The sequence below is a fragment of the Myxocyprinus asiaticus genome, chromosome 13, assembly GCF_019703515.2.
Source record: "Myxocyprinus asiaticus isolate MX2 ecotype Aquarium Trade chromosome 13, UBuf_Myxa_2, whole genome shotgun sequence".
Classification (NCBI taxonomy): Eukaryota; Metazoa; Chordata; class Actinopteri; order Cypriniformes; family Catostomidae; genus Myxocyprinus; species Myxocyprinus asiaticus.
The window spans coordinates 20,195,883-20,209,671 of NC_059356.1; the positions used below are offsets into that span (position 1 = coordinate 20,195,883).

The 13,789-nt window shown below is 37.3% G+C and overlaps 2 protein-coding genes across 5 annotated transcripts in view; both read right to left on the bottom strand.

Annotated features, from left to right (window-relative positions):
- Window positions 1-229: 229 nt before the first annotated feature.
- Window positions 230-7,734, bottom strand: chst12a (carbohydrate (chondroitin 4) sulfotransferase 12a). Of its 2 annotated transcripts, XM_051714058.1 has the most exons (3): window positions 7,654-7,679; window positions 4,651-4,753; window positions 230-4,509 (listed from the first exon to the last, which is right to left on the bottom strand). In XM_051714058.1, the coding sequence occupies exon 3, from the start codon at window positions 4,454-4,456 to the stop codon at window positions 3,140-3,142; it is 1,317 nt and encodes a 438-aa protein (XP_051570018.1). In that variant the 5' UTR covers window positions 4,457-4,509; window positions 4,651-4,753; window positions 7,654-7,679; the 3' UTR covers window positions 230-3,139. The 2 variants fall into 2 exon arrangements, with proteins under 2 accessions (XP_051570018.1, XP_051570017.1); XM_051714057.1 differs by lacking the exon at window positions 4,651-4,753 and having other exon boundaries at window positions 7,654-7,734.
- Window positions 7,735-12,159: 4,425 nt separating this feature from the next.
- eif3ba (eukaryotic translation initiation factor 3, subunit Ba) overlaps window positions 12,160-13,789 on the bottom strand; it is a 28,314-nt gene continuing 26,684 nt past the window's right edge. Inside the window, exons 18-19 of one of the 3 annotated variants that reach the window (XM_051714048.1) lie at window positions 12,690-12,812; window positions 12,160-12,612 (exon numbers count right to left, since the gene is read on the bottom strand). In XM_051714048.1, the coding sequence (XP_051570008.1) occupies window positions 12,712-12,812 (101 nt within the window). In that variant the 3' untranslated portion in view covers window positions 12,160-12,612; window positions 12,690-12,711. Of the gene's footprint in view, window positions 12,613-12,686; window positions 12,813-13,789 lie in introns of all 3 variants that reach the window. The other 2 variants (XM_051714046.1, XM_051714047.1) reach the window with 2 other exon arrangements.

The window sequence follows — 13,789 nt, forward strand, 5'->3', positions numbered from 1 at the left end:
CTGTTCTCTGTACCAAAATCAGCCTAGCTCTTTCTCTGAATAACTATGGTTATTTTAATAATTAAACACCATTTATGCAAAAGAAATAAATGTATGCTGATAACAGCATTACAGTGTTTGCACCATGCATTGAACTTTATTAAACTTTTTGTTTTGAAAATGAAGCATTAAATAATACCATAATAAATAAAAGAGCTATGTACATTGCAAAAAAAAAAAAAAAAAAACATTTTTTTAGGCTATGACCTGATTTAATGTAACAAATATTTCCCTTTTGCTTTCAGCATGTTTTCCTGAAAATTATTTCATGCAACTAAATACTATGACCAAAAAAATCCAGATAAAAAATGTTTTAAATGTTGGCATCAAGACAATCACTAAACAGTATAACAGTTTTCATTGTACAATCTGGCACCAAATGTATACAGAACACAGGTACTCATTTTGCAAACATAAATCAACAGCACAGGCAACGTACTGCACTTTTTTTTTCTCCCCTGTAACAGAACTTGTGGTTTCGGAAATAAGAAACGCTGGAACTGTTCTGACAAATCTTAATAGCCGAGCCAGAATTGTGGCTAAAAATGCAATATTTTCCATGATGCAGCACATATTGTGTGTACTACTAAATGTTTTAAAAGTAGGAGTTTTGATTGTTTTGACTGCAAATCAGAGACTCACTTGCAAATATACTTTTTTTTTTTGTAAACTTTTCCTCCAAAGGCACTGCTACCAAACGGGGCCAACCGTGCATTGATACCAGAATCATGGCAATCCCTGAGGACTCGCTAAACTGGGGCATCTTGTTCCCTCTGGCCCATCACTTTCAAAACAATCATGCTACACTTGTGCTCCACAGTACAGATTTCCATCTACAATCTAGATCCAAAAACATTTTATCTCTCTGTCCTAAAGATCTGTCTAATACATGTGATCAAATGTGCAAAGTGCAGCACAAAAAAACGTGATGGAAAGTAAAAGAAATACCTTCATGGCAAAGGAATTAATACTTGTAACAATTAAATTCATCTTTTGCACATGCCCAAGTTAAACTTAGTTATACTAGAGGAGGAACTTTAAACAATACTGACATTTGTGCTTTAACTTTCTAAAGCCATTACACCAAATTATTCTTTTGCTAAATCAGAAATAAATACCTTGAGCCTACAATTATATTTCAAATAATTTGCAAACAAGGCCATTGTTTTGAAATCTAAGCCTACCTGAGCAAAAAAATGTTGAATTGTGTTTGCTACAGTACTCTTGAAATGATGCATATTTATGAAAAGGACTGCTTGGCACACATGCTAACATCTTTAGCATTCTGCGGATCAGAGGGCTCATCCAGTCCCTGCTACACACTAATAGAAGAAAAGGATCAAAATGATGAAAGGAAACATTCCCTTGACAAGCACAGGCCACGTTCTGCCTGTGATAATCTCTCGGTTTATAAAGAAATACCTTTTTAATGTCAGTTACTCATCTTGCTGCTCATCCGTATTATAATTTCATTTTGTGCCAGTTACAGAAATACAGTGGTAAAGATGTACCTTCAGAACACTGGCATTTTTGTGCAGTACTGTGAACTAAAAGAAACATGGTTTTAAAACATTCCATGTTTGAAAAAATGACACACATTTCCATAGAAACATTAAAAATACACAAGGCTTAAAGGAATATTCCTGGTTCAATACAAGTTAAACTCAATTGACAGCGTTTGTGGTAAAATACTGATTACTACAAACATTTATTTCAACTTGTCTGTCCTTTTCTTAAAAAAATACATTAAAAAAAAGCAAAAATCGAGATTACACTGAGGCACTTACAATGGAAGTGAATGGGGCCAATTTTTCAAGTTTGATTGCAGAAATGTGAAGCTTATGTTTTTATAAAAGCACATTAATTCTTCTGTTAAAAAAAGTACATTATTTGAGCTGTAAAGTGGGTTGAATTGTAGTTTTATCGTCATTTTATGGTTGTTTTAAGTTTTAGGGTGTTACATTGTCATTACAATGAACATGCAAATTGTTAACATCTTGTGGATATACTTTTGAAATAATATTTTAATGTTTACAGTTTGGCCCCATTCACTTCTATTGTAAGTGCCTTGCTGCAACCCAGATGTTTAAGTACAGCCAAAAGACGTAAACAATACACGTTAACATGCTTTTTGTGTGATAAAATCACTAACTTACTTGTTCTGTGTAGTTATATCCAATTTTACAACTTTTTTTGACATAACAACGTAACGCCGTAAACCTTTAAACGACTGTAAAAACAATGATTTAACTTTAAATCTCAAATAATATGTAAGTTTTAACAGAAGAATTAATATAAGTGCTTTTATAAAAATCTAAGTTTCACATTTCTGCCTTTTAAACCCTTCTAATATTGGCCCCATTCACTTCCTTTGTAAGTGCCTCCCAGTAATCTCGATTTCTGCTTTTTTTTTAAAGGAGGGATGAGTTGAAATTAATTTTTGTGCTGTTGATTGAACTAAACTTACATTAAACCCATAATATTCCTTTCAAGAAATGAAACTGCTGTAACAGAGCAGAAAAACCTTTATGCTTGGGGGGGGGGAGAACAACTTCTAGCTTTTAGGACAAAAGTGCATTGATGTTTCACATTTCATTACGAAATGATACAAAAATATTCAAAAATACTCTATGTGCACTTCCTACATTTTTAAATCTCTCGTGATGTTTTAGTTTGGTGGTGCTTTGTTAACTAAAAAAAAAAAAAAAATGGGATTACCATTCTCCTGCATCCTTTTTCATAATTAGAATAATATTAATTGTGTAATTCATGGTTAATCCATGTTTTTTTTTTTATGTTAAGTATCTAAAAAAAAAAAGAAAAAAAAAGAAGGTGTGCATTGATTAAAATAATCAAAATGCAAGTCTCTTTCCAAATACGTCCATGAGGCCATTACAAATAATAGTAACACATTTAGGGGAATACTAGTAAATGGACTGGGCAAATCAGGTGTATACAAAGGGATGTATGTTTGCTACAGTATAAACTGCTTTCAATGCCTACAAGATCCAGACATAAAGAACCAGCAAGCTGAATCTTCTATTTTCCTCTTCCTGTTCTTGCATTGTCAAAGCTTTTCAGCATCCAAATGATAAATGCATTACTCATGTAACAGCTTGTCTGGTTTGGAATACCCAAAAAGTTTAAAGTCAGCTTCATAGAGCCTGTACAGGTCTTTTCTAGATTCCAATGGTATGCTGGCAAACCAATCCTGCTCCCAACTGCTAACCGTTCGGTTTCGGTGACTTTGAGGAAACTCGACGACATTGTCGACACGGAGAATCCGCAACAAATGCTCAGCGTCCTCATCCAAAGTCTCCAGCTTCCCAACGAAATCATAATTTATCTGGCAAGGATGGCACAGGCGGTACATTTGTCTCCAGTGCTCGTTAAAAGGCATCTCTTTCTCAGTGCTGGGATCCAATAAATACTGAACGAAATTTGAGAAAGATGGTCGAATCCCAGCTGCAAAAGCGTCCACCACCGATGCTGGTGGATCCGAGTAATTGCTGTATTTTTTTAGCATGACTACTGCGAATCTCTTGTAAAAGTCCTCATTCTCTTGTTCAAACTTGTTGCGATAGGCAGAGATCAGTCTAACAAAAGGATCCCTGACAAACAAGAACTTGGTGTATTTCTTCAGCTTGATTTTCATGAGGTGCCGCGAGAACTTTCCATAGCGCTTCCAGAACTTGTTGAAGGTAAAGTGTAGGCTACTGTTGTGGATGAGCTCTTGAGGAACATCTAGGGGGTCTTGGTAGGGCACGCCATCTAATAACAGACTCTCGCTCAGCACAATCATAATGCGCTTCCAGTTTGTGCAGGCCACCTTCGGGACGTAACAGTAAATAATCCCATGCCTGTCATCCACAATGAGGTGATCCAATTCCTTATTGGGTATGTCATCGAAAGTCCTGCTCTTTCCAAAGAAGTCAAAGAGACTTTTGTTGCTGCACATATCTTGTATCAGCTGTTTTCGACTCTCCTGTCGCTGTTTTATCTCCGGATCAATTGGCGTGAGATGGATCTTCCACTCTCGACGCGGTACGAATTTTTCCTCCGATTTTTCGGAGGACTGATTGCGAGTCTCTCCGGGGGGCGGTTCTCCTCTCACCTGTTCCGTAGGGTCTACGGTTCCTTCCAAAAACTGGTTGACAAATGCATCTATGTCTGTCAAAAATGAACTCTCTTTGTCCTCCTCTGTTTTCTTAATCTTTTCAGGCTCAGAACGGCCATGTGGAACGAGGCGGGATGGATGAGGCCCAGAGATGGTTGTGTGCAGGTAAAAATTAGAGGCCCCCACATCATCCCAATATATGATTATGAGAAGGATCATGAAGACCGCACCCACAATCGTAAAGATACGGAAAAGCCTCGACTTTCCCATTTTGGTTGATTTTGACTGAGAAAGTGCCATTCTCACCTCAACTCCATGTCACAATCGACAGCCCAGACAGGATACATCATATCCTAAAGTAGAGGGAAAACAAATCAGAAAAGGGAAGTCAAGATTGTGCCTAAACCGTATTTTGCAATAGTGTGCAACAGTATTATGCAATAAAGAAGAAACATGTTCGCTTTAGCTATACAACGTTCACACAAAGCTTTTACCTTACGTAACTTGTGAAACGGATTTCAAGTCAAACCTTTAAAGTCACATGCTGTTGAGACTAAGCCAGATTTAGATAGTACAGAGGTGCTACTTTTTGAATGTCTGGAACACACACAAGCAAAACACCTTGATGGACTTCAGGACAAAGAACATTTAATTGTGGTTAGTCCACTATTTGAAAATTTTCTGCAAGTTATTCCTCCAGACTTATCACGTAATGTCTCCAAATTATGCGATACAGAAAGTATTTTTAAGTTTGAAATCATAGATTAATGCATCATGCATTTAACAGCCATGTTAAAGCACAACAGTTACGAAAATAAGATCTCTTGGTGAATTTCTTTACAATGGCCCGAATAACTACTTTGTAAACAGTGGTTATAACAGACAAACCTAAGAGTGAGAAAACTATAGACTTAAGCAATATAATTGGTGCAATAGCAATTTAACAGTTCAGTTGCAATGATTATTGTATTGGTAGATCATACCTTTATTTGATAAAAATAGGCATGCAAATGTAAAGGGATAGTTCACCCAAAAACTAAATTCTCGCATCATTTACTCACCCTCATGCCATCCCAGATGTTTATGACTTTTTCATCTGCTGAACACAAATGAAGATTTTTAGAAGAATTTCAACTCTGTTGGCCCATACAATGCAAGTGAATGGTGATCAGAACTCAGAAGGCACTAAAAGGACATAAAGGCAGCATAAAAGTAATCCATATGACTCCAGTGGTTAAATTCACATTTTCTGAAGTGATATGATAGATGTGGGTCAATATTTAAGTTCTTTTTTTTTACTGTAAATCTACCCTTTCACATTCAGCCACCTACTGGTTGGTGCTGGTCAAAGATTTATAGCAAAAAATGACTTAAATATTGATCTGTTTCTCACCCACACTTATCATATCGCTTCTGAAGACATGGATTTAACCACTGGAGTCATATGGATTACTTTTATGCTGCCTTTATCTCCTTTTTTGACCTTCTGAATTCTGATCACCATTCATTTACAATGTATGGACCAACAGAGCCGAGATATTCTTCTAAAAATCTTCATTTGTGATCAGCAGAAGAAAGAAAGTCATACACATCTGGGATGACATGAGTGAGTAAATGATGAGAGAATTTTCATTTTTGGGTGAACTATCCCTTTAATATTAACTATAGTGCCCGACCGATATATCAGTCGCCCGGTATTATCCTTTCACCGATATATCGGTATCGGCGTATATTTTACCGATATGAAAACTTTTTTTCAGAATATATAATGCAAAAAACAGTGCTTTAGAATAGCATCATAGCGTAGTTTGTCCAGCTCCAACTCCATTGTTTACAGAGCTGAACTGACGGTGGCTCTGCAGACAGGGCAGAGTTGAAAGGTGTCTGGGTAAGTTGTTAACTATTTTGTGAAATACATACTGGAAACTTAATAAACAATGACCCCATCATTTCCCCTTTTCAATATAACTAATATAACATTAACCTTTTCCCTGACAATCATGTTACTCATGTCTGTTTGCTGTTAGCCAGCTATAGTTTGTCAGTGCGGTCAGTAACATTGCAGATTGAAAGGTAAACATCAGAGCATCTTTTTGCAGCTCAGCTGACAACGGTGCGGTGGTGGATTGTGTCCGTTTATTTGTATTTATTCTTTATTTAAATGGTCAGCAATTGACTGATACTGAACATACAGTACTGATTTTTATTTATTCTTTATTTTCTCAGCATTCATTTCTAGAATGTGTTGACAATGTATAATAATAATGTCAAATATTCTTTGATAAAAATATTTAAGAAAGCAGCCTTCTGAGTAGCTTTGCATAGTCATATCGGTGCAAAATCGGTGAAAAATCCACATAGAAAAGGTCCATTTTCATTCCAGCTCAAAAATTAAATATATTGGCCACCATATCGGTAATTGGTGAATTTTCCCCCTCTAAAATCGGTATCGGTCGGGCTCTAATTAACAATAACACACATTAGCTCGTTTTGCAACAATATATCATGCATTTAACAGCCATGTCTATTTGCTTCTATATCATGTAAATTATATGCAAAACAGTGTCATTTACGACATGAAGATTTCTTGGTGTAAAAAAATAAAATAATTTGTTTACTGGCCTGAATAACTACTTTGTAAACAGTGTTTATAAAAGACAATATACGTAGACCTAAGCAATATTAATCCAACAGTTCAGGTGCAGCTACTATTGTATTGATATACATAACATTTATTTAGAATAATATGCGTGCAAATTAAATATTAACAAATAACACCCAGTTATTTGGTCAGTTCGCTCCTGCATCACTCACAGCACAACACACTTATTTTTGCTACAAAAAGGCAAAATATTATGCGTGCTCGTGCCTTGTAATGTCTCGTAGTAATTCTTCAAAAACGGACTCAAATATTTACGTGACGACTATACATGTGCACGTTTAGCTTTCTGTTTATTTAATATTTAAATTCAGGCCGATTGTTAGTCTAAAAGAGCAAAATACAGCGGTACTCTGAACAGGTACAATTCCCCATGCTCATGTTCATATCCTACTAATTGATGAAATGCAAAGGCGAGCCCTCACATTCAGCTGGACACAATGTAGCTCTTTGACACCATCTCTGACTGTGGGAGGAGGAAGCTGCAAAGATTCGAGCGTATTCGCGAAAACTCACCGTAAAGCCACTGATACATCGATTCAATTCACTTTACATCTGATTTCGTTCAGGCTGGATATTGCTGAATCGATCGTGTTCCCGCTATTAAGATAAAGATATGGATCCAAATCTGGAGCAAGTGCAAAGACATGCATACATACAGCACTTTTTCCATAGGAAGTCATAAAGACATGTTTGTTGTAGCTACTCGTGCCTGAGATCAAGTGGCTCTGTTTGGTCTCGAGCGCGCAGAATTACCAGAATACTGAGCTTGAATTACGTGAATATGATAAAATGAAGGAGAAACGTGTTAAAAACATGGCAGTAACGGAGGTCTCACCTCATCGCAGGAGTCGGATCTCTCGGTCGGCGTCAGCTGAGGAGGGATGAGCGCTCGCTCGAGCGGGTTGTTGACACAGCGGCGCTTCAGCGCTCCTCACAGATATCGCGAGATTTCCGAGCGTGCTCAAAGCAACGGTACTGCTCAAAGCTTTACAGCAAATGTTTGTGCGTTGAGGACACGCTTCACCAATTCCACCTAAACCATTAATCATAGATCATTATGTCATCATATATCTAGATATGATCAAAATCAGGGTACAACGAGGCTAAAGGCTCCTTTAATTTCATTTTCCCCCATGACACAAACTACCAAAGCACTTTCCTAAACACCTGTCCTGTTTGATACAGTGAACTGCAAAATGTTCCTCTTCCATGAGATCATTGCAAGTAACGTCTAAAAGTTGATTTTGAGGCAATTTGATCTCATATTTAATATATCTTTTTTAAATATTGTAAATGTATGTAGCTAATAAATATCGTGGTAATTATCACATTTATTTTGAAACAAAATACTTATTTGTCATGTTCAATTTTGTTCAAGGTGATATACACTATATGGACAAAAGTATTGGGACACCTACACATTACACCTACAGGAGCTTCTATGACATCCCATTCTAAATCCATAGGCATTAATATCGAGTTGGTCCCCCCTTTGCAGCTATAACAGCTTCCACTCTTCTAGGAAGGCTTTCTATAAGATTTTGGAGTGTGTCCAGAAGAGCATTTGTGAGGTCAGACACTGATGTTGGACGAGAAGGCCTGGCTCGCAGTCTTCGCTCTAATTCATCCTAAAGGTGCTCTATCGGGTTGAGGTCAGGACTCTGTGCAGGCCAGTCAAGTTCTTCCACACCAAACTCGCTCATCCATGTCTTTATGGACCTTGCTTTGTGCACTGGTGCGCAGTCATGTTGGAACAGGAAGGGGCCATCCCCAAACTGTTCCCACAAAGTTGGGAGCATGGAATTGTCCAAAATCTCTTGGTATGCTGAAGCATTCAGAGTTCCTTTCACTGGAACTAAGGGGCCAAGCCCAGCTCCTGAAAAACAACCCCACACCATAATCCCCCTCCACCAAACTTCACAGTTGGCACAATGCAGTCAGACAAGTACCGTTCTCCTGGCAACCGCCAAACCCAGACTCGTCCATCAGATTGCCAGATGGAGAAGCGTGATTCGTCACTCCAGAGAACGCGTCTCCACTGCTCTAGAGTCCAGTGGCGGCGTGCTTTACACCACTGCATCCGACGCTTTGCATTGCACTTGGTGATGTATGGCTTGGATGCAGCTGCTCGGCCATGGAAACCCATTCCATGAAGCTCTCTACGCACTGTTCTTGAGCTAATCTGAAGGCCACATGAACTCTGGAGGTCTGTAGCGATTGACTCTGCAGAAAGTTGGCGACCTCTGCGCCTCAGCATCCGCTGACCCCACTCTGTCATTTTACGAGACCTACCACTTCGTGGCTGAGTTGCTGTCATTCCCAATCGCTTCCACTTTGTTATAATACCACTGACAGTTGACTGTGGAATATTTAGTAGCGAGGAAATTTCACGACTGGACTTGTTGCACAGGTGGCATCCTATCACAGTACCATGCTGGAATTCACTGAGCTCCTGAGAGCGGCCCATTCTTTCACAAATGTTTGTAGAAGCAGTCTGCATGCCTAGGTGCTTCATTTTATACACCTGTGGCCATGGAAGTGATTGGAACACCTGAATTCAATTATTTGGATGGGTGAGCGAATACTTTTGGCAATATAGTGTGTGTGTATATATATATATATATATATATATATATATATATATATATATATATATATATATATATATATATAAAATCACTAACTGTCCAATAAGTGAAAGAATAGTATTTGGGGTAAAAAGCCCCCCTGTTGCAGGGCCTAAAGACACATTGTTTTTCTTAAGTGGGGGGGGAATAGATTTGTTCTGAAAAATTTTCAAAGTGGGTTCACATTGACTGATCCAATGATAATGAAAATTAATTTATTTATAGAATACTTGGTGTTATGAAATGTCAAATGTGATTGAAATGAACAAGAAACTGTGCACCCTTTTCTGAAGTGGTTATTTTGAATAAGCATTATCTTAATTTGTTATTCAAAAGTCTTTAAAATATTTGCCTAAATTGACAAATTTTGCCATATAACTATTGCCCAGGTATGTACACTATATCAGTATAATCCCCCTGGGGGACTTTTACCTCAAGTGTAGGGTAAAAGGCTCCATCGCCACCTTTAAAGAAAAAAAACAAATATTCAAAACAACTTTCTGTTGTGACCTCTTTTAACACAATTTATGTTGTTCCATCAATATTCAATAAAAATAAATTGAATCTTGAGATACCTTGTGACAAAAAAAAACAAAACAAAAAAAAGCTTATTTTCCTTAAGGTGTGCCTTTAGCCTTGTTGTATCCCATTATCAAAGTATCACTTAATAATTTGCAATGGCAACCATAGTTTCTGCTAAAACACCACTGTTCTGGAATTCTCATGACACCTGTCAAGAAAATGTCCTGGTCCTATTTTACTCCAAAATAAAAATAAGAAAATCAATTATGCATATTGAAAATAAAGCCTATTTTAGGATCACTAAGGTTTTTATGCTGGCTTGACAACTAACATGTTATTCTACTGACTAAACAAAGACAAAAACAAACTCCAAAAAAGTAAAAAGTATCTCCTAGACCTTTCAAGCTACATTCACCAAACTCAGCACAGACCTTCAGACTGTTCTGACTTAGTGCTATGTCTTTTCTAACTGATCAGACTTACGTTTTTTTCCAAACCAGGCAATCAAAAATCCCATAGACTTGCATTGATAGAATGTTCACACAGGCCAACAAAATGCTCTGAACTGTCAAAAAATATCAATGAATCCAAACACACAAGGCCTTTAATCTGCTTCTATCTATCTACACTGGCAGCCAAAAGTTTGGAATAATGTACAGATTTTTCTGTTTCAGAAGGAAATTGGTACTTTAATTCACCAAAGTGGCATTCAACTTATCACAAAGTATAGTCAGGACATTACTGATGTAAAAAACAGCACCATCACTATTTGAAAAACATCTGATCAAATCTAGACAGGCCCCATTTCCAGCAGCCATCACTCCAACACCTTATCCTTGAGTAATCATGCTAAATTGCTAATTTGGTACTAGAAAATCACTTGCCATTATATCAAACACAGTTGAAAGCTATTTTGTTCTTTAAATGAAGCTTAACATTGTCTTTGTGTTTGTTTTTGAGTTGCCACAGTATGAAATAGACTGGCATGTCTTAAGATCAATATTAGGTCAAAAATGGCAAAAAAGAAACAGCTTTCTCTAGAAACAGAAATCATTGTTTTGAGGAATGAAGGTTATACAATGCTTGAAATTGCCAAAAAACTGAAGATTTCATACAAAGGTGTTTCATGGACAACAGTAAAGAGAGACTCAGGGGTGCAGGCCTTATGGGAAGAATTGCAAAGAAAAAGCCACTTTTGAAACAGAAAAACAAAAAGAAAAGGTTAGAGTGGGCAAAGAAACACAGACATTGGACAACAGATAATTGGAAAAGAGGGTTATGGATCTTAACCCCATTGAGCTTTTGTGGGATCAGCTAGACTGTAAGGTGCGTGAGAAGTGCCCGACAAGACAGCCACATCTATGGCAAGTGCTACAGGAAGCATGGTGTGAAATGTCACCTGAGTGTCTGGACAAACTGACAGCTAGGATGCCAAGGATCTGCAAAGCTGTCATTGCTGCATGTGGAGGATTTTTTGAGAACTCTTTGAAGTAGATTAAGAAATTCTGCCTTACAGCCTTAATGCCTCAAATGTTGGCAGGGTTATTAATTTTTAAGGTGAACTATTTTTAAAATATAAACAAAGTATTATGCTTTCATTCTCCATAGAGACAACTTCTTGCATTCATCCACCCTATCAGATACCATACTTAGTGGTATCTGACAGTATATTTCACACACTATCTGCTTGCCTTTCAATTACCCAGGGATTTATCTCATTCAGTTCAGTTGAAACAAATTGCCCGTCACCTTGCTCAAAAGCATATGCATTAATGTAACAATAATGCAGCTGACCTATTAGGTGCCAAATGAAGAGACCCACTGGGTAATTGATGTGATTGCCGAAGTGAAAGATGAAAAAATACAAAGATGTTTTCTACACAGTGATGAAAATGAACCCCCTTTACAAAATACAAAACTATTAACTGAGGACAGAAATGACCAAATGTCATGTATGAACTGGCACCATTCTGAACATTTAAAAAAAAAAATTACTTTTTGATGCATTTTCCAAAGTCCCTGATATCATTTAACCTGTGCAAAAACTGTGTATTATTCCTTGTCTTTCCCTGTCCAAAATACACAGATATATGAGAGCCCTACTGTTTTCAAAGTGTACAGCTGAAGTTCAATAACGCAGATCCATATGCATGCACTTTTTGTTTTACGTTCAGAAAGAAAAACAACAAAGATTTGATTTCAGTTAAACTTTATTCCCTTGTTGTGCATTTAATATCAGGTAATCTGAATGGAGGAGGATACAGCCCACTGTAGTGCCATTTTCGCACACTAGAGTACAAGTTCGCCTTCTCAGGAAACAAAACGTTTTCCTTCAGTGTGATGATGTAAAAAGAGTTTATGGCATTTCGTGCCATGGTAACACCCTTTTGATCAGGGAGATCTACCAAAGGCAAAACCAAGATCACGTTACAATCAGATCCGCCAAGAGCAGGCCTGACTGATGGTGGCAGGACAGGTTCTCCCAAAGAGCTTGATGTTTTAAAAGCAGTGGCACAAAATTCTCCTTCTGCAAGAACCAGTATTAAAAGGCACTTGATTGATGATAACAAGGAATTCTCTTATAGAAGGATCCCTCAGTTTTTCCTTCAATGCAAGTCCACACTCCTCCACTAAAAAAACGGATACTGAAAACAAGAATACCAAAACATAAGTAATTATGACTGTGCTGAGGCTTTTAAAAAAAACACCTATTTCTTACCACTGGACACAACCTGCTGTTGGAGTTACAGATCTCCGATGGGAATAATTTCTTCATTGATGAAAAACTCAATGGTCTCTTCCTCCCAGTCATCCACATTGCTGTCCAGCTCATCAGTGTCCACACCTACAGTGATCGGGGAAAAAAACAGTCATGACTTCAACTTCAACTGCTTCTCAAACTCAAGGGAAGGGCTGTTATGACCACTGCTTTTTTGTTAATAATTAATTGAAATCAGAATGAACAATGACCATGATAAAAATATAAAAGGTCATAACATTTTCCAGTATTTCTTGAAAGGTTTATCAACCATACTTAAATATTTGGTTTCTTTGGCTATAACATTACACTGTTAATATGCACCATTTGGTTGTCACATTTTTATTTAGACACGGTTATCAGGAAGGTGCGATTGTGGTTGTCTAGTTTGGAGAGGTGGTGTTTTTTTGTGTGTGTGTTTTTTTTTTCATTTGTGGAATCAGTTGCTTTTTGCCGCTTTTCTTTTCACTGTGTCTAAGTTATTTGGAAGTCCTTTTTCACTTGTTGAACCAAAATGTTACCATGTCAGTGCTGCAAAAACAATGCTTGCCCAATTCTAGACTGCTGCATCTAATCTTCATGCTCTTCAGCACATATCATTATTTTAAGGAACAGTTCACCAAAAAATTTAAATTTTCTTTTCATTTATTCACCCTCATGCCATTCCAGATCTGTATGACGTCGTATTTTGCTGAACACAACACAAAGAATTTTAGGAGAATATCTCAACTCTGTAGGTCCATACAATGCAAGTGATCAGAATTTTAAGCTCCAAAAAGCACAAAGTAACCCATAAGATTTATAGTGGGGAAAAAAGTGTTATATTTTGGTCTGTTTTCAGCCAAAACCGATTGTATTGCTTCAGAAAACATGGATTTAACCACTGGAGTCACATGGATTACTTTTATGCAGCTTTTTTGAGCTTCAAAGTTCTGGTCACCATTCACTTGCATTGTATGGACCTACAGAGCTGAAATATTCTTAAAAACATATTTGTATTCTGCAGAAGAAAGTAAGTCATACACATCTAGGACAGCATGAGGGTGAGTAGATGAAGAGAGAAA